The sequence below is a fragment of the Saccopteryx leptura genome, chromosome 10, assembly GCF_036850995.1.
Source record: "Saccopteryx leptura isolate mSacLep1 chromosome 10, mSacLep1_pri_phased_curated, whole genome shotgun sequence".
Classification (NCBI taxonomy): Eukaryota; Metazoa; Chordata; class Mammalia; order Chiroptera; family Emballonuridae; genus Saccopteryx; species Saccopteryx leptura.
Genome location: NC_089512.1, coordinates 51,236,978 through 51,257,970, shown reverse-complemented (window position 1 = coordinate 51,257,970; position 20,993 = coordinate 51,236,978). Strand labels below are relative to the sequence as shown.

Here is a 20,993-nt window from a genome sequence, read left to right as displayed (position 1 = left end):
GCAACCATTTGGGGCTGAGGTATCTTTGAGGATGGAAGCCAATACTGAAAGGGGGGCACTGAGAGACAGGAGCCTGGGCTCCTGATCACCCCATGGGCCCGAGTGGTCATGGTCTGGCTACCTCCAGACTTCATGTGGTGGGAAAATAAACTACCCAGTTCAGCCACAATAGTACAGCTCTGTTAATATGTAGCCAAACCTGGGGCAAAGAATTAGGCTGAATTTCACCCCTCTTGATTCCCTGGAGGCCCACTCAGAGAAGGAGAAGCCAGCATGGGTGATATAAAGTGTTTCTTTATTTGAACATCATTCCACCTGTACTGAAGCTCAAATCCAGCAGCAGCAGAAGGGATCTGGACCAAAGTAAGTGTTCCCGAATCAGACGATGGACAGTGAGGACACATTCAGACAGAACTGACTAATGAGGTGTAGACAACACCAAGCTACCCTAAAACACACAGCATTGGCCCTCTGAGGTCTGCTGGTCAGAGCTCTGGGAAGGACTGTGGCTCCCTTGTTCCCTAATCAGGAAACTGCAGTCCCACCCAAAGGCTAGCCCTGAGCCAGGCAGGGGCCTGTGGAAGTTTCTCAGCTGGGAATATCCCAGCTTTTCCAAAGAGAGTCTCCCTTTCTCAGTTTACACTGGAAGCTGGAGAAGGGGGATTCCCCTGGGTCCAAGCAGGAATCTCAGAAGAAGGCCAAGGAATTTTTTCCCCCACAGCTCCCAACGTCTGGGCTATTTCAGGCATGAAAGGATCTTGCTTCTACTCCTGGTCCTCACACTCTCAGGAAAACAATGTTTTCCTCTAGGGCTACTGGTTCCCAAAGAGTCAACTTTTCACATCCCAAGGACCCAGAACTTCACCAAGCAGCGCTCTGAACCACTTCTAGGTTGTGGTCACTTCGGCCTCACCTGAAAGGGTCCCCAGAGCAGGGCGAAGAAAGTCGGGAGTGCCACGCCCCTCTGATCCTGTCATAGTCAGGGGAGGGCCCCTCAGAGACCCGCTCGAAGCTCAGCTTTCAGGGACCAAGAGCACAAGAGACATTTTCTCCGCTCCCGTCTCCTGGTGAAGGCTAAATCCCAATGCCTGCCTGGGGCAAGGGCATTCCCCAAATGTCCCCTGCCCATTTTGGCTTCCTCTTCCCAGAAGCCATGCAGACCATATCCCAGTGTCCCCTGGAGCCCCTGCCCTTCTCCCACCTCTGCTGAAGCCTCAGGGACAGAGCTCTGGTTTGGCCCCAACTCCTCCGTCTTTCCCTTCCCTGTGTTACCTTAGTGTTCCTCAGCCCACCCAACTCTGCTTTCTGAACCTGAAACTCTGGCCAGGGCAGCAGCTGGCTGAGTGGATTTGGACACGGACATACTGTCAGACTGCCCCAAAGGGACCTGGCCTCCCTCGGCCCTACCACTCACGCACTGAGTGGCGCGAACTCACTCAGCAATCATCTGGCCTGTTCCCCTGAAGTGAAGGCGTTGGCTGCCTGGGCCCCTGTCCTTGGCTTCTGAGGGGGTAGGTTCTAACCTTTCCACAAGGCACAGGTCTGGTGGCCCCCGGGGGTCCCCTCACACAGTGCACACAAGCAGCTGCTTCCCATTCCTCAGCATCCTATCACCTTAATCCTCCTCCTCTCCTCCCCCACCAGCCTCCTTCCTTAGCCCTAGTCTTCGCTCCATCTTTCCAGTCCCCTCCCCTGCAACACCCCAGGTTCTCGGTTCTTAGGTCCCCCTCTGTTCACTTTCTCTCTCCTGTCTCCATTTCTAGATCTCTCAGGATCCCTCTCTTCCTTGCTCTCTCTACCTCTCCCTCTCTCCTGTCTGTCGTTTTCTTCCACCTCTAGCTTCTCCCCATTCCTGACCATTGCTCCTGCCCTGTCTCTGCAGCCTTTCCATACCGGGCTTTGGCTGGGTCTGCCCCCCACTCCCTCCCTCCCCCTCCCCTTCCACCTGGGACCCTGGGGCCCAGCCCCACCCGCAGGCAGCCTGCTGGGCCTTCCCCAGCAGGGGCTGCAGTACAGGGCTCAGCAGGAGCAGGAGAGAGAGGGGCACAGTGCTGGGTAGAACACTGTAGGGAGGTGTTGGCACAGGAGGAAGGAGAGGAGGCCAGGACTTGGGAATCTCCAGGTTTTAGGACTCCTACCAGGACCCAGCATCCGATCCCAGGAAGGGTCCAGACAGGAGACTCAGCAGAGGACTTCTACAGTCTATCTCGGACACCCTCCCTCTCGAGTCCCAGTCGGGTGGCAATGAACATAAGTTTGGCAAATACATGGCACTCGCTGCTTTTCTCCCCTCGTTTGGTTGAGGCCAACAAGACAAAGTGGAGGGGCCGCAATCTCCTCCCCAGTGGGCCCGGCAGCCGGGACCCCAGAAGGAGCAGGCACACCGGAGGAAGCCCAGCTGCTGCCTGAGCGAGGGCCTGAAAGGGGCTGTCCAAGCTGGGCCAGATGGCTCTGCCCCCAGGTCCATGTGCAGCGGGGGGTCCAGAAACACCTGCCGTCTCCCTTCTTTGCTCCCTGCCAAACGGGAAGGAGATGCTCCCCACAGTGGGAAGAGAGGGAGAGAGAAGACCCCCCATCTGTGCCCCATACTTACACACGCACACACGCTCACACACACACACGCACACACACTCATGCCTCGGCTCCAAGCACTGCCCATCGGGCTGCAGACCCTGGGCGTATCGCAAGGCGAGAGGTGGGCAAGGAGGAGAAAGAGGTGGGGACAGGGTTACAAGGCCTGGGGATGGGACAGGGGTACCCTGTTCAGAGGTGACCTGCAAGTTCAAGTTATGCAGAAAAGTATCAAAGAGGCAAGAGAGTCTCTGCCCTTAGCAAATGCCAGGGTCAGGTGGAAAGAGAAGGGGAGGAGGAATGATGCCTCCCCTGACGCCCCACGGTTAGGCCCCCTCCCCAACCTCCAACCCTAACAACAGGGCCAAGGAGTCTGTATGTACAAGACAGGCCGGGTCAAGGGTCCAGTCAGCGGCGCGTCGGCCCAGCAGAGGCCAGGCCGGCCCCAGCCGCCCAGAGTTCAGGCCGCTCCTGCGGTCGGCCCGGGGCCCGTCTGTCTCTTCTCAGACCTGGGCCGAGCAAGGCGCCGGTACAGGGAGGCCCTCGTGGCCCCGCTCGCCATCTCCCTTGGCGCAGCTCAGGCTCCCCCGGGAGAGCCGGGAGCACCCTGGAGCGAGAGCCAAGTGGCGCTGAGGAGGCTGGTGACACCTGGAGCTCTGCACAGATGTGATGGAACCATCGTGGGGGAAAAAAAAAAAGTAGGAAAGAGTTTGGTAGCCCTGGGGCAGTGTCTTGAAAATGTTTCTTTCTGCGGAGACAGGGACCAGAGGAGGCAAGGACAAGGCCAGGCAGCCACACCCAGACTGAGGGGCCCTGGGGTGCCTCCTTCTCCCAGAGACTGCAGGCCAGGCAGGGGAGGAAAGGAGACCCCAAGGGATGTCCGGCTCCCTTGGGTCAGGTGAGGGAGGGACAGAATCAGGCCGTCCCAGGGTCTGCAGGGCCTCTCCCCTCCCCTAGGCCACACCCCGCCCCAACCTCTCTTCAAAGTCTGGAGCTGGCTGGCGGTAGCAGATGAGAAGTCAGTCCGAGATTTGGGTCTTCCCTCAGAGCTTGAATGGAAGGTGAGAGGACAAGAGGCGGGACACGCTGAGGGCAGATCAGTTCCTGGGCTGTGAGTCTGGCCTTCAGGGTCCCTGGGAGTGAACGACAGGACAGGGGAGAACTCCCCAGCTGGAGACATCACCCCCTGGCCGCAACACGGAGCTTACTGTAGAGCTCACAAAATCTGAGAGAGAGAGAGAGAGAGAGAATTGGAGAAAGTCAGAGACCACCAGGGCATTGGGGCTCCACTCCTCGGCCAATCCTCAGGGCAAAGCTGGGCAGAGGAGTGAGCCGCACAGGCTCTGAAATCCCAACCAGGCCTCTGCCTAGACGGATGGTCTTGAGCATGCCATCTGACATCACTGAGTCCCAACTTCCTCATCTGCATGGGCAGGAAAGCCTCGCTCACAAGGTGCTGCTGAGGGTCAGAAAGACAGGAAGAAGCCAGCTAAGGACTCTGCAGTGTTTGGCACAAACTAAATGCTGGGAATTATAACAATTTATTTTGTTATAAATTGGCTTAGAACTGATCTGTAAGGCTCACTCATCTTGAGATCTTAGTGAGGAATAATGATCCCTGGACACTAATATCACTTGTAACACTGAGCTATTAGGGTGCTTGGGGAGGGAGGAGAGGACGCTGTTTGGGTTCACCTCACACTAGTCACATCCCCTTCAGAAAGAGCAGATAGCCGTCTTAGTCATGCACTTCTAAAAGCTGCCATCAGAGGGCAGGCCCTGACTTCATACCAATACCACAGAAACCACAGGGCAACAGGGTGTCCAGAGGCCGGATGCTCAGAGCTTAGATTAGCAACAGCCCAGGAGGGGCTTAAAAAAAGGGCAGGCAGTGGGCAAGAGCATGGCCTTTGGACTTGGGATGGGTTCAAATTCTGGCTCCGCCACTTAGGTGACTGGGCAAGTGATTGGACCTCTTCAGACCCCAGCTTTCTCATTTGTAACATGGTGGTCAAGATGCCTGCCTAATGGAGAGTCACGAGGAATGGCAGCTTGTCCTGAGCATTCACCACGTGCCCCTTTATAAGCAGAACCTTCCTCACAGGACAGCCCTAGAAGGTGGTATGTTCTCACCACACTCATTTTATGAAGTGCAGGAAACAGGCTCAAGGAGGTGAAGTCACTTCTTAGCTCAGCCTGCTCCCAACACAAATAAGACAATCTGCCTTCATAGTCCAAGGGTTCCACCACAATACTAAACTCCTACCAAATGAGAAACCACCATTATTCCTATTTTATAGATGAGAAACTCCAAGAGATGAATATAATTATAAGAAAGTGCTAAACGTAAACCCAGCTCATACTAACAGCTCAAGAAAGGTTGTGACTATGAAAACAACTACTATTTCTTATGGCAGACAGTGCACACCTAGACAGATGGGGTCTGTTCACTGACGCCATGCAGTGTCTCCCCTTGCTCGGGGTAAGGTGGACTCCTGGACCAAAAGACCAAGCCTCCTGTGGAGAGCTATCTGGCTCTATCATTTCAATTGTAAGTGTGCAACTTCACTTTTGGAAAACCCCAAGGAGATACTTAATATATAAGAAGACACAGACTAAGATGTCCATTGTAGCATTGCCAATAATAGTAAAAACCTGGAAACCTCACTAATAGTTCCTAAAAGGAGAATGATAAGAAAGTACAGTTCCTTTTTTTATGTAATGCTAAGCATTGGATAAAAAGGGCAAGATAACCCTGGCCAGTTGGCTCAGTGGTAGAGCGTCGACCTGGTGTGCAGGAGTCCTGGGTTTGATTCCCAGCCAGGGCACACAGGAGAAGCGCCCATCTGCTTCTCCACCCCTCCCCCTCTCCTTCCTCTCTGTCTCTCTCTTCTCCTCCCGCAGCCAAGGCTCCATTGGAGCAAAAAGTTTGCCCGGGCGCTGAGGATGGCTCTGTGGCCTCTGCCTCAGGCGCTAGAATGGCTCTGGTTGCAACACAGCGACGCCCCAGATGGGCAGAACATCGCCCCCTGGTGGGCATGCCAGGGGGATCCTGGTCGGGCGCATAGGGAGTCTGTCTGACTGCCTCCCCATTTCCAACTTCAGAAAAACACACACACACACACAAAAGGGCAAGATGGTTCTCCACGAAATGATAACGACAGATCTTTATGACATGCTCCTGAATGGAGCACAAAAAGTGATCTGAGGAGGGCGTGTTTAGAATGCTACCTGCCCTATGTCATATTAGCGCTTAACACTACTCTCTGTTTTTTAGGGGTTTTTTATATTTTTCTGAAGTTGGAAATGGGGAGGCAGTCAGACAGACTCCCGCATGCGCCCGACTGAGATCCACCCGGATGGCCATGGAGCCATCCTCAGCACCCGTGCCAACTTTGCTCCCGGCTGCGGGAGGGGAAGAGAGAGATAGAGAGGAAGGAGAGGGAGAGGGGTGGAGAAGCAGATGGGCGCCTCTCCTGTGTGCCCCACCGGGAATCAAATCTGGAACTCCTGCACACCAGGTTGACACCTACCACTGAGCCAACCTGCCAGGGCCTACTCTCTGTTTTTTAAAGGGACAGATCTGGTTTGAAGACACACACATTGGCACTGACAACAGTGGTGACCCCTGAGGCTCTGGCCTTATGTGTAATCTCTTTCTTTATTGTATTTTAATGTTACTTGATAAATACAATAGACAATATATAATACATGCAATATATTAGGTATAAAGCACCACTTAAGACTGTAACTCTACCAATAATGTGTGCACACCCACCTGCCCGCCATCTCCTACTCCTGGCTTCCCCCATCCATCCCATCCCAAAGACATATAACCATCATCCTGCCATTTATATTTCTCATTTATTTGCTTAAAAAAAAACAGTATTACCATAAATATATGTATGTTTAAGCTATACATTGGTTAGTGGTGCTTGGTTTTTGCACTCAGTAAAAACCTGACTGTATCACGTTCTAGAACTTGATTCCCCACCCCCCTCCCCAACAGTATGTTTCCAGCAAGTACCCATTCTCTTTTTATAACTGAGGTTCATTCACTTTCAGCTATGAACAATTCTGTGATGTGATTACATCACCATTTATCTTGTCGATGGCCATTTAGGTTGTTTTTAGTTGTCTGCTATTTTGAAACTGCTGTAAGAGCATTCTTAAACGTTTCTCATGGGTTTATACTCACAGGTGGCTTTGCTGGGTCACAGGCGCACAGATGTTTGGCTCAGAGGGATAATGTCAAATTGTTTTCAAGGTGTTCGTACTGTGTGTACCATTCTCAGTTTATGCTTCACTATAGACTTTGAGCTGCCCAGCCGTCCAGGCACAGCCCCCACTCCCACCTCCCCCGCCCCCACCTCGCGGCCGCCCCCCGGGAGTGGAAACGCACACTTGCCTTTGTTGTCCTGCTTGAGCTCCTCCTGCAGCAGGTCTGTTTGCCGGTTGCCCAGCACAAAGGCGAGAAAGGAGAGGATGAGGGCGTTGAGGATGCCGATGATGGCCAGGATGTACGCCCAGCGCACCGAACAGTCCCCCAGGGAGTACTTCCCGGTCTTGGCTCCGCACATGTCCCGGATCGTCTCAGCATCCCAGCCATCCGGGAAGATCATGCAGCCCAGCACGAGGCACAGAGCTGAGGGGGCGCGAGGCCCAGCCCGCCGCAGTCAGGAAGGAAGAGAGAAGGGGATGATTACTCCTCAGAGCCCGAGGACCCCCAGGAACCCTCTTCACTCCACTCATAAACCCAAGAGCCTGTGAACTGATTCCTGTGGGTTACAGAGACTCTAGGGCCTGTGGTGACATACTGCCTCTGGGAGCAGAAGCTTTCAGGAACCCATAATTCCCTTTGCTGCCCCACTCAAATGAACTCCTCCTCCAGGAAGTCTTCCTGGAAATATGAGAAAATAGCAAACCTACTATAGCTCCCTTTAGCATCTTGGCTATGCTTATCCTCTCCCATCCTCATCACCATTTATTCATTTATTTAGGTTGTTCACTCAACAAATATTTATTGCGTGCCATTTTCCTTTCTGTCAAGATGCTGGTAATATGTTCTCATTCACACAGTTGAGTACTGTGCTCAGAGAACAGCCTGGGATGAGTCTGTTAGCTGTTACTATCATTAAAACTAGTCATAATGATAAAAATAATAACCACAAATAAGGAAATAATTGGGGAGGCAGGGGCTTGGTTTCAGATGAGGGGAGAAGGGTCAAGGCTAAGAGAGTGTTTGAATCAAAATGGACCCCTGCTGGTTCCTTCATTGGCACCCTCTCTCTCTGGATTTAGTGCCCCACTCTGGTCACTCTCTAGAGTTCTTCCCAGTGTTAGCCTAATGGATGGGACTCAAGTGTGAGCCAGTCAGCACCTCACATTTCTCTGGTAACTGTGACGGGCACACGCCAGAGAATCGATTAGAGCCGACCAGCCTCCCCTCTGCCCCTCCCCTCGCAGTGCTGGTGGCCACATGACCTCTGACTGTAGTTTGATGTAGCCCTCTTAGTGTCTGCACCTGCCAGTGACTGGGTTACTATATCTGAAACCCAAAGACTGCACACCAGCCCACTGGGTGGGTTTTATTTTATTTTTTAATTTTAGTGAGAGGAGGGGAGGCAAAAAGAGACTCCCGCATGCATGAGACTGGGATCCACAGGGCGAGCTCATTAGGGGACAATGCTCTGCCCATTTTGGGGCGTTGCTCTGTTGCTTAGCAACAGAGCCCCCCCCCCTAGCCTGAAGGGAAGGCCACAGAGCCATCCTCAGCGCCCAGGCCAACTTGCTCAAACCAATCCAGCCATGGCTGTGGGAAAGCAAAAGATAAAAAGAGAGAGAGAGAGAGAAAACGAGAAAGCACGAGCCTGACCAGGCGGTGGCACAGTGGATAGAGTGTTGGACTGGGATGTGAAGCACCCAGGTTCAAAACCCCGAGTTTGCCGGTTTGAGCACCAGGTCATCTGTTTGAATGTGGGATCATAAACATGACCCCATGGTCACTGGCTTGAGCAAGGGGTCACTCAGTCTGCTGCAGCCCCCTCCCACTTGTCAGGGCACATATGAAAAAGCAATCAATGAACAACTAAGGAACCACAACAAAGAATTGATGCTTCTCATCTCTCTCCTTCCTGTCTGTCTCTCCCTCTCTCTGTCTGTCACACACAAAAAAGAGAGAGAAGGGGGTGGGGTAGAGAAGTAGATGGTCCTGCCAGGCCTACACTCTACCACTGAGCCAATTGGTCAGGACCAACTGGGTGGGTTTTTTATGACAGCAATGACAAAGTGGGGGTGGAGGTCAGTTCTGCCTCCTGTCCATGAGGCCTATCTAGTTACCAGGATAGAGAGGGAGCCCTCAGCTTTGCCACCTTTCTCCTGAGGCCCCAGACTCCTGCCTGACACCAAGGGGGGGGGGCCTGTCTCCCTTTCTCATTTGGCTTCTTCTGGCCTCACACGCCCTCCCTGTGACAGATCGTGTCCCTGCTGCCCCTAGGCTGTGTTCTTCATGCTGTTGCAGGACTCCAGCACAGCCCTGTGACCCCACACACAGTCTAGCAGGCTTCCTCCCCTCTGCAATGCTTGCCTCCTCCAACAGGACACTCAGCTCTAGGGGACCAAACACCCAGCCGCTGGAGGGCTGGGAGGAGCTCCTGCAAAGGGAATGGCAAATACAGAATGCCCTGAGGCAGGAATTAGCTGGGCGAGTTAAAGACTTCAACAAATTTGGCCTGACCAGGCAGTAGCGCAGTGGGTAGAACGCAGAGGACCCAGATTCAAGACCCCGAGGTTGCCAGCTTGAGTGTGGGCTCATCTGGTTTGAGCAAGGCTCCCCAGCTTGAGCCCAAGGTCACCGGCTCGAGCAAGGGGTCACTCACTCTGCTGTAGCTCCCCTGTCAAGGCACTGCTTTTATGAGAAAGCAGTCAGTGAGAAACTAAGTTGCAACGAAGAAGCAAAGAAGTGATGCTTCTCTCTCTCCCTTCGTCTGTTCCTCTCTGTCCCTTTCTATGACTCTCTCTGTCTCTCTCTCTGTCTCTCTCTGTCTCTCTCTCACACACACACACACACACTTCAACAAATTTGAAATGTTCGTTAGACACCCAAAATATTGAGGAAAGTTGGGGTAGGGGTGGGGAATCAGTGCTGTCGATTAACTTGGGGAACTGTGGGCATGCAAATCCCTTGGAACTGAAGGGAAGGCCCAGGACTGAGTCCTGGGGTGCTCCAGCATTTGCTGGATGAGAAAAAAGGAAGAGTCTACAGAGAAAGCTTGACCCATCCATTTCCCTAAACATCCTTGACACTTTGCAAAGCCCTCCAAGCCCCTATTCGAGAGGGCAGGAGAATCAAACTTAAAAGTGGGGGGATGAGGGAGAAGGAGGGGACTCAATATAACCCTTGCCTCACCCTCAGTGAGTGTGTTCCCACCCACCTATCCGCCCCACCCTACCCCTCTCAACCCCCCACCATGAGGCAGGAATGCGGAAAGAGCCTGGGGAGTGGGCACACCCAACCAGCCCCTCCGCCTCCTGTCCAGCACTCCCCTCCAGGGTGCAGTGTTTTCTCTCCCATCATGAGCATTCCCGTCTCCATGGAAACCGCTCCAGCATCCTGAGCTCCAAGCCCGTTACTCCAGCTCCTGCTCTGAGTCGGAGAGAACCCTCTGCACTCAGCTCTCAGTGAGGTTTTCTTCCCGTGGTCTGTGTCTGCACGTCCTCTCTGCCTCACCACGTACGCCTCTTTCCCTAGCTTTCTCTCTTTGCATCTGTCTCTTCACATCCCCCTCACTTGGGCCACTAGTCTATGTATCATGCTCAAGTATTGGTCTTGACCCTCACTCTTCCCTCTTCTATTTAGATCTCTCAGCATTTAACATTCATTCAACACCCCTCCTTTTCCTCTCTTCCTTTTCTCACTTCTCTTCCTTCTCTGCATCTATCCCTTGGTGCTTTCCTTTCTCTGACTTCCCTTTTACATATTACACATATAAATTATTTTTAAAAAAGATTTTATTTGTTGATTTTATGGGGAGGGGGCAGAAGTAGTTGCCTCACTCTAGCTGTTCACTGGTTGCTTGTTGCATGTGCCTTGACCAAGGATTTGAACCTAAGACTTCAGCATTCCAGGTTGGTGCTCCAACCACTGCACCCTCACAAACCAGGCTCCACATATAAATTCTGAGTGGCAGGCACTGTGCAGGGTGCTAGGGACACTGGCAAGCATGGTTTTGGACCTCAGGAGCAGAGATGTGTGGGAAGGAATAAAATCAAGTCTGTACACAGTGCTTGGAAGGAAACTGACTAGGGATGGAGGCCCTGAATAACAGGGTGCTCACAGGAGGCTGGCAGTGGAATCTTTCTCCCCATAGCTCTCTGCTTTTCTGCCTCCTTTGCTCTGCAGGGTTTTACATGATGGCTATGGGTCCCAAGGGCTGCTCTGGGAATGGGAAACATCAGAAATCAAGCAAGTGGAGGAAAGCAAGTGGTGGGTTTCCCTGAACCTCAGGGAAGAGAGGAAAGTACCACTAAAGATAGCTTAAACCAGAAAAGTGACCAAGAGGTTCAACCATCAAGAGATGGAATGACTGAAAACAAGGCAGCCTTCAGCATCCCCATCAGCTAGATGAGGAAAGTGAGGCTGTGGTCTTTGGAGTCCAAGTTCAAGTCTCTTTTGAAAATGATCAGCTGGCTAAAGAGCTGGCTGCTTTGAGTAAGGCACAGGCACAAGTGCAGGGTGCTCCTTCTCTGATGCCTGGCATTATAATTCTTCATGGCAGATCATCCTGTGCATTGTGGGATGTTTAGCATCATCCCTGGCCACTATCTACCACATATCAGTGACACCACCACTCCTAGTCATAATAAAAAATATCTCCAGATATTGCCAAATGTCCCATGAGGGACAAAATGGTCTGTGGTTTAGAACCACTGGTATAGGGGAAGGGGCCCTCAGATGGGGCATGTCTATTCAATTACCCAACAACCCACTACTTTCCCTGCTCCAAAAAGCCAGGAGATGTTGTAACAAAATATTAATAGTATTAATATTGTTAATAATGTGATTATAATGTTAACAAATACTATTGAGTGCAAAACTGTGAGCTAAGGTTCTGTGTTCCTGACAGTCATATTTCATTTTATCCTATAACAAAATCTATGAGGTGGAAAATTATTGTCATCATTTTACAGATAAGAATATTGAGGCTCAGAAGGACCAAGTATCATGTCCAATGTCACACAGTTAGTAAGTGGTAGGATCGGCATTCAGACCCAGTCTTTACTTAATATTTTTCTTTGAATAAACTCACTTTTTAACTTAGAAACATTTACTTAAAAAGTAAGCTTTGGCCCTGGCCGGTTGGCTCAGCGGTAGAGCGTCGGCCTGGCGTGTGGGGGACCCGGGTTCGATTCCCGGCCAGGGCACATAGGAGAAGCACCCATTTGCTTCTCCACCCCCACCCTCCTTCCTCTCTGTCTCTCTCTTCCCCTCCCACAGCCAAGGCTCCATTGGAGCAAAGATGGCCCAGGCGCTGGGGATGGCTCCTTGGCCTCTGCCCCAGGCGCTAGAGTGGCTCTGGTTGCAGCAGAGCGACGCCCTGGAGGGGCAGAGCATCGCCCCCTGGTGGGCGTGCCGGGTGGATCCCAGTCAGGCGCATGCGGGAGTCTGTCTGACTGTCTCTCCCCGTTTTCAGCTTCAGAAAAATGCAAAAAAATAAAATAAAAATAAAAAAATAAAAATAAAAAGTAAGCTTTATATCCCTATCAAAGAAAAGGAAACCAGGATCATTTGACATAAATAGAAAGAAACTATTTATAAACTATTTATATAAATGTAAGTATAATGAAACCAGGAAAATGTTAGAGTTTAGCTATATGCTTTTGCCTGAAAAATGCTCTGAGCCTGAAGGCTGCTCCCTCATTTATTTTTTAAAAATGTTATTTATTGATGGATTTGAGAGAGAGAAAGGGAGAAAGAAACATCCGTTTGTTGTTCCACTTATGTATGCATTCATTTGTTGATTCTTGTATGTGCCCTGATGGGGGAATCAAACTCGCAACTTTAGTGTAATGGGATGAGGCTCTAATCAACTGAGCTACCCACCCATAGCTTGTTCCCTCATTTAAAAAACTTATTAGTATGTGTGAGAGGAGTTAAAGACACACTAGCACCAAACTGAGCTTTCTCCTTGAACTTAAGAAGCACTATCCAGCCTGACCAGGCAGTGGCGCAGTGGACAGAGAGTTGGACTGGGACCTGGAGGACCCAGGTTCAAAACCCCAAGGTCGCTGGCTTGAGCGTGGGGTTGCTGGCTTCAGTGTGGGATCATAGACATGACCCCATGGTCACTGGCTTCAGCCCAAACGTCGCTGGCTTGAAGCCCAAGGTTGCTGGCTTGAGCCCAAGGTCGCTGGCTTGAGCAAGGGGTCACTAGCTCTGCTGCAGCCTTCCCCCACCCCCTCAACCCCCCTATCAAGGCACATATGAGAAAGCAATCAATGAACAACTAAGGAGACTAAGGAGCTGCAATGAATATTTGATGTTTCTCATCTCTCTCTGTTCCTGTCTGTCCCTATGTGTCCCTCTCTCTGTCTCTCTCTCTGTCTCTGTCACACACACAAAAAAAGAAGCACTATCCATATGTACTGCTTCAACAAGAGGCTCAGCTCCACTTTATACTGTGCAACTACAGGCAAAGTCAATTTACCTCTCTGGGCCTTTCTTCATTTCTAAAATAGGGGTCACGACATCTGCCTTATGAATTTCATAGGGTGTTTATGAGAAACGACAGAGGAGAGAAAAATTATTAAGGGTGAAGTAGAAGCAGGTCATGGCAACTCTTGGCAGAGAAGAAAAAATGTTGAACAGAAGAGACAAATCTTTTTCCAGATATTCAAGAAATGTTAACAGTGACTGCCAGGGGTAGGAGATAAGCTGAATTTTTACATATAACCATGACAGAAACCAATAGTTTACTACAACATCTTTTCATTTCTTCTTTCTTACTGTTAGAGCCCCAATATTTAAATTTTTTTTTGATGTATGTGTGTGACAGAGACAGAGAGACAGAGAGAGGGACAGATAGGGACAGACAGACAGGAAGGGAGAGAGATGGAAAGCATCAATTCTTCATTGTGTCACCTTAGTTGTTCATTGATTGCTTTCTCATATGTGCCTTGACTGGGGGGCTACAGCAGACTGAGTGACCCCTTGCTCAAACCAGCAACCTTGGGATCAAGCGGGTGAGCCTTACTCAAACCAGATGAGCCCACGCTCAAGCTGGTGACCTTGGGGTTTTGAACCTGGGTCCTCTGTGTCCCAGTCTGACGCTCTATCCACTGTGCCACTGTCTGGTCAGGCTAGAGCCCCAATTTTTAGCTGAGAACTTGGCTGTTGAAAATAAAGATAGCATTTTCAAGTCTCTTCTGTAACTGGATAACTAGGCCATGAGACTAAGTAAAAATGTCTGCAGACATGTGATGCATCTGTTATGTGTTATAAACAGATTTATAATGATGGTGGAGTATACTCTTTGCTGCACTTTTCTTCATCCATTTCTCTACCTGCTGACTGAAATGCAGATGTGATAGCTTAGGGCTCTAGTAGCCATTTTCAACAATGAGGACAAGGGCTATATACCCCAGGAGTAGTGGAGCAGAGCTCTGGAAGAAGCCAATGACCACTAGCTACTAACCATTTCTGGACTGCCTAACTCTCAGGAACTGGTTTTACAAAAGATACTAGAACTGCGGGTCATTAAGACACTATTATTTGGGGTTTTCCTAGAGCACGCAGCCAAGCCTAGTCCTAAATGATATGTTATTCCTTCTGAATTTTGTATCGTGTATGTATTAGGGAAGAAAATTTTTAACTGTGTGTCCTTGGGTGAGTCATTTCACCATTCTGAACTTCAGTTTTGTCATTAAAGAAATGGTGTTATCAAGGCCACGAGGTAGAATGGGTGGTCACCACCATCACTGTGAGGCCTCATTGTGAAGTGTAAAGGGGGCACACTTTGAAAACAAATGGCAAGATGCATTAAAAAATTGGAAATGCACTTATCATTTGACTCAAAAATGTATCCTTTGGCTAAACTTGTGCATGAACACAAAGGATGTATACAGGGTGTTTACTGCACCCCATTTTAATAACAAAAGGATGAAATGTCTATTAAGAGGGAAATGATTAAATAAAATATGGTGTATCCATACCATGGAATACTATAAAACTCTTAAAACAAATGGAGTATAATTGTCATGGAAAATCTTCTAGGATATATTAAGAAATTTAAAACTCAAGATACATAAGATTCTATATAGTGTGATCCCATCTATGTTTTTTTCTTTTTTCTTTTTTTAATAAAGATTTTATTTATTCATTATAGAGAGGGGAGAGAGAGAGAGAGAGAGAGAGAGAGAGAAGGGGGGAGGAGCAGAAAGTATCAGCTCCCATATGTGCCTTGACCAGGCAAGCCCAGGGTTTTGAACCGGCAACCTCAGCATTTCCAGGTTGACACTTTATCCACTGCGCCACCACAGGTCAGGCTGTTTTTTCTTTTTTACTTATTTTTATTTATTTATTTATTTTTGAGAGAGAGAAAGATGAGAAGCATCAACTTGTAATTGTGGCACTTTTTAGTTGTTCACTGATTGCTTCTCATATGTGCCTTGAATGGGGGGCTCCAGCCAAGCCATTTGACCCCTTACTCAAGCCAGTGACCTTGGGCTGAAGCCAGTGACCATGGGACCATGGTCCCACCCTCAAACTGGTGACCTAGTGCTAAAGCTGGTGAGCCCATGCTCAAGCAAGATAAGCATGCACTCAAGCTGGCAAGCTCGGGGTTTCGAATCTGGGACCTCAGTGTCCCAGATTGATGCTCTATCCTCTGTGCCACCAATCAGGCCCCATCTATGGTGGGTTTTTATATGTGACAGAGACAGAGAGAGACAGAGAGAGGGACAGATAGGGACAGACAGACAGGAAGGGAGAGAGATGAGAAGCATCAATTCTTCATTGCGGCACCTTAGTTATTCATTGATTGCTTTCTCATATGTGCCTTGACCGGGGGGCTACAGCAGAGAGTGACCCCTTGCTCGAGCCCGCGACTTTGGACTCAAGCTGGTGAGCCTTGCTCAAACCAGATGAGCCCGCGCTCAAGCTGGCAACGTTGGGGTTTCGAACCAGGGTCCTCTGCATCCCAGCCTGAATCCACTGCGCCACTGCCTGGTCAGGCCTATCTATGGTTTTTTTTAAAAGGATGTACATACTATGGGATACACTGCAACAGTTAGAGTGGGTAGCTCTGTAAGGGCTGACACAATAAGCTTTCTGAGACGTGATTTCTACTGAAGACAGCAATCAAAAAATTTAAAAAACCATCATGTAGTTAGTGTTTTCTGTGTGTTTGGCACTGTTCTGTGTTATGTGTATGGATTCATAGTTATCTCCATTTAGAAGGAGACAGAAACCTGGGAGGGAAGAAGAGGGTGACACTTACTTTTCATTCTATACCTTCCTGTACTGTTGAAAGTGTTTAATATCTGCTTATACAAGTGATACAAGTGGTCTCTCCTCTATCGCAGGGGTTAGGTTCCAGAACCCCCTGCGATAGGCGAAATCCACAAAGTAGCGACCTTATATTTATTTTATTATTTATATATATTTTAAGGCTTTATAAACCCTCCCCACACTCTTATAAACACTTGCTCTGCTCTTAAACACTTTCTACATTCTTTTTTTTTTTATTTTTATTTTATTTTTTGCATTTTTCCGAAGCTGGAAATGGGGAGGCAGTCAGACAGACTCCCACATGCGCCCGAACGGGATCCACCCGGCATGCCCACCAGGGGGCAATGCTCTGCCCCTCTGGGGCGTCACTCTGTTGCATCCAGAGCCATTTTAGTGCCTGAGGCAGAGGCCACAGGGCCATCCTCAGCGCCTGGGCCATCTCTGCTCCAATGGAGCCTTGGGTGCGGGAGGGGAAGAGAGAGACAGAGAGGAAGGGGAGGGGGTGGAGAAGCAGATGGGCGCTTCTCCTGTGTGCCCTGGCCGGGAATCGAACCTGGGACTTCTGTACACCAGGCCGACGCTCTACCACTGAGCCAACCGGCCAGGGCCTACATTCTTTTTTTTTAACAGAGACAGAGAGAGAGTCGGATAGAGGGATAGTTAGGGACAGACAAACAGGAACGAGAGAGATGAGAAGCATCAATCATTAGTTTTTTGTTGCAACACCGCAGTTGTTTATTGATTGCTTTCTCATATGTGCCTTGACCGTGGGTCTTCAGCAGGCCAAGTAACCCCTTGCTCAAGCCAGCGATCTTGGGTCCAAGCTGGTGAGCTTTGCTCAAACTAGATGAATCCATGCTCAAGCTGGCGACCTCGGGGTCTCAAACCTGGGTCCTCTGCATCCCGGTCCAACACTCTATCCACTGTGCCACCGCCTGGTCAGGCTACATTATTAAACCTATGTAATTTTAACAACATATAAAATTCTATATGAGTACTCACCAGTAAATATACTACAACTTGAATGATGAAGATGATGCGATTTAATATTATTTTGATGTTTTAATTAATTATTTTTGTCTTTATATTATTTTCATATTTTAGGCTGGAAAATGCTTATTTTACTGCAAAAATAATTAAAATAATAAATATATTAAAATACCTATATACAGCGAAATCCCACAATATAGCAAAAATCTGCAATACAAAATTAGATGTATACAATTTAAAAAAACGCCGTACAGTGAGACCATGAAAAGTGAACCGCTATATGCTGAGGGATGGCTGTATTACTTTTATAATAAAAATGATTTTATGTCCTAGCCAGCTGGCTCAGTTAGTTAGAGCATCATCCCAAAGCACAGAGGTTGCTGGTTTGATCCCTGGTCAGGGCACATACAGGAACACATTAATCTGTTCCTGTCTCCTCTGTCTCTCTCTTTCTCCCTTCCTCTCTCACTAAAATCCATTAGTAAAAAAATGTGTTAGCCCTGGCCGGATGGCTCGGTTGGTTAGAGCATCATCTTGAAGCTCAGAGGTTGCTGGTTTGATCCCCGGTCGTGACACAGACAGGAACAGATCAATGTTCCTGTGTATCTCTTTCCCTTTCTCTCTCTAAAATTAATAAAATGTAAAAAAATTTTAAATGATTTTATTACATTCAATCCTTTTCCACCTATGTCAAGTCATGAAATCTTCTTAAGCTTTTAAGAAATAATTAAGAAACTAAAGGAGAGTTAAAAAGAAGGATAATATTTGAGCTTGGGGAATAAAATTTGGGTGAGACTAAGAAGTGATGAAGAATTAGTAAGAGAAAATATATTATACACACCGGTGTTTTTTTTTAAGCTTGTACTAGAAATATGCCTTTATATAAATCTCTTTAATGATGCATTTTATGTTTAGCTCTTTGAATAGTTTTATTATAATACCATTACACCATCCTCAAAGAATATTCACTAAGTTGGGCACTCCTAGAGGAAGGCCTCTATTCTTGCTCATCTGTCCCCACCATGCCTGACACACCGCTGCTAGTACTACTCATAACTGGACAGTCAGACTGGATGTCCCTGCGCAGACTCCAAAGAAGCTTGCTAAGGACTGAATTGTGTCACCACAAATTTACTATGTTGAAGCCCTATCCCCCAGTGTGATTCTATTTGGAGGTGGGCTTTTGGGAGGTAATTAGGGTTAGATGAAGTCATGAGGGTGGGGCCTCATGATAGCATTAGTGTCCTTGGAAGAAGAGAGACCAAGGCCCTGGACAGGTGGCTCAGAGGATGGAGTGCAGTCCCTGTGCACTGAGGTCATGGCACACCTGAGAAGCAACCAATGAGCGCACAACTAAACAGAACAACTGAGTAGAACATCAGGCTGATTGATACTTCTGTCTCTCTCTCTCCCTTCCTCTCTCCTCTCTCTCTCTCAATTCAATGAAAAAAAAAAAAAAGAAGTGACCAAGAGCTTGCTCTCCCTCCCCCTACCATGTGAGGACACATAGCAAGAAGGCAGCCATCTGCAAGCCAGGAAGTAGGCTTCGCCAAACCCAAGCAAGCTGGCACCTTGATCTTGAACTTCTCAGCTCCAGAACTGTGAGAAATAAATTTCTGTTGTTTAAAATGCCCCAGTGTGTGGTATTTTTATGTCACTTTGAGCTGATGAAGACAAGGCCACTCCCCTTGCTCCTAATGTGGCCTTTCTGGTGTGCCACCTCCTGATTTTTGGCTGGGGCTCTTCATAGCGGGCCCTGTAGATGGATGCTCAGTGGGACATGAGTGACAGGTCTCAGTTGGGCATGAGGTTTGGCTGCTTCAGCCGAAGTAGAGCACATTGAGGGGCTCCACAGGCTACCAAGAGAGCCTCCGGCCCTCTAACTACCTACAGGTCCCCAGAGGCTCTGTGTGGTAGGTCCCTCCTCAGCAAGAGAAGAACAAAGTCTACAAATCAGAGGGGGCAAGGCTGGAGAGCAGCCCCATATGGTGGATCACAGGCCTCAGAAAGCTGTACGCCATGGTGTCTCTGCAGGCCAAGCCTGCACAGTCATCCCCCAGCAACCACTATCCTCTCCTCAAGGTGCTCCCAGCACAAATGTGCAGCTCTGTTCATCACAGACATGTACTAGAAGGTTCAGAGCACCAAACTAGAAACAATCTAAATGTCTATTCACACAGCGATGGAGAAATAAGTTGTGCATTCTCGTCCAATGGAATGTTATATAGACCTGAGCATGAACAAACTGTTGCTATGTGCTACAACTTGAATGTATCTTGGAGTCATAACATTAGGAAAAAATGTGACACCATTTATATGCCATTTTTTAACAGGACAATGGTTACCTTTGGGAGTAGTGACTGGAAGGAAGTATGTGGGTATTGATCTGGATGCTATTTACATAGATATGGTCACTCTGTGGAACTTCTCTGAGCTGTAGACCTGAGGATTCTTGCACTTTTTCTGCAAGTATGTTATACATATGGACTTAAAGAAAAAGGCTGAAAATGATTGTATGTAATACGTAAACCGTTGTATATAATATGTAAACACTGGAAATAACCTAAATGCCAATAACCTAAATAGCTTAAATAACCTAAATAGCCAATAGGTCACTGGCTATAGTACACCCATGCAATAGCACACTACACAGTCATAAAGGGAGAAAGGGGATTTTTTAAAAAAAATATTGTTTCTTTATTTATTTATTTTTTACAGAGACAGAGAGTGAGTCAGAGAGAGGGATAGACAGGGACAGACAGACAGGAACGGAGAGAGATGAGAAGCATCAATCATTAGTTTTTCATTGCGCGTTGCAACACCTTAGTTGTTCATTGATTGCCCTCTTACATGTGCCTTGACCGCGGGCCTTCAGCAGACCGAGCAACCCCTTGCTGGAGCCAGCGACCTTGGGGCCAAGCTGGTGAGCCTCGCTCAAACCAGATGAGCCTGCACTCAAGCTGGCGACCTCGGGGTCTCGAACCTGGGTCCTTCCGCATCCCAGTCCGACGCTCTATCCATTGCGCCACCACCAGGTCAGGCAGGAAGGGGATTTTTAATGGGCTCATGGGCAATGACATCTGAATACATTACTAAGAGAAAGGCAAGCTCCAGAGCAACACATAATGGTACAAAGCTAGCATTGTGTAAAGAGTGGGGGAAGAATAGTGTGTGTATTATCTTGCATGTACAGAAAATAGTGTTTCTGGAAGGATTTATAAGATTCTGATACCCTGGTTACTCCTAAGGAAGCAACTGAATGGCTGAGGGACAGGGGCAGGATGAAGACATTGCACTGATAGCCGGCTACACCTTTTGAATTCAAAAATCATGTGAATATTTAACTACTAAAATTTTCAGGTGGGTGGGAGTTGACTACTACTAAATAACTATTGCCAAAGATTATCATTATCATTCACTTGGAATGGAACAATTTTTTTTTAGATATTTTATTTATTCACTTCAGAAAGGAGAGGAAAGAAGAGTGGGGGAAAGCAGAAAGTATCAACTCCCATATGTGCCTTGATTGACCCGGCAAGCTCATGGTTTCTAACTGGCGACCTCAGCATTCCAGGTCAATACTTTATCCACTGTGCCACTACAGGTCAGGCAGAATGGAATAATTAAAGCAACAAAGGCCTGACCAGGTAGTGATGCAGTAGATAGAACACAGAGGACTCGGATTCGAAACCCTGAGGTTGCTGGCTTGAGCATGGGCTCATCTGGCTTAAGTGTAGGCTCACCAGCTTGAGTACAGGGTCGCTGGCTTGCGTGTGAAATCATAGACATGACCCCAAGGTCGCTGGCTTGAGACCAAAGGTTGCTGACTTGAAGCCCACAGTCACTGGCTTGAGCAAGAGGTCTTGAGCAGGAGGACACTCGCTCTGCTGTAGCCCCCCAGTCAAGGCATATAAGAAAGCAAGCA

At 48.6% G+C, this 20,993-nt stretch overlaps 1 protein-coding gene across 1 annotated transcript in view; it reads right to left on the bottom strand.

The window, feature by feature from the left end:
• Nucleotides 1-1,959: 1,959 nt before the first annotated feature.
• LHFPL4 (LHFPL tetraspan subfamily member 4) overlaps nucleotides 1,960-20,993 on the bottom strand; it is a 45,344-nt gene continuing 26,310 nt past the window's right edge. The window contains exons 3-4 of the mRNA XM_066352033.1: nucleotides 6,980-7,216; nucleotides 1,960-3,796 (exon numbers count right to left, since the gene is read on the bottom strand). Of these exons, the coding sequence (XP_066208130.1) occupies nucleotides 3,696-3,796; nucleotides 6,980-7,216 (338 nt within the window). The 3' untranslated portion in view covers nucleotides 1,960-3,695. The remainder of the gene's footprint in view (nucleotides 3,797-6,979; nucleotides 7,217-20,993) is intronic.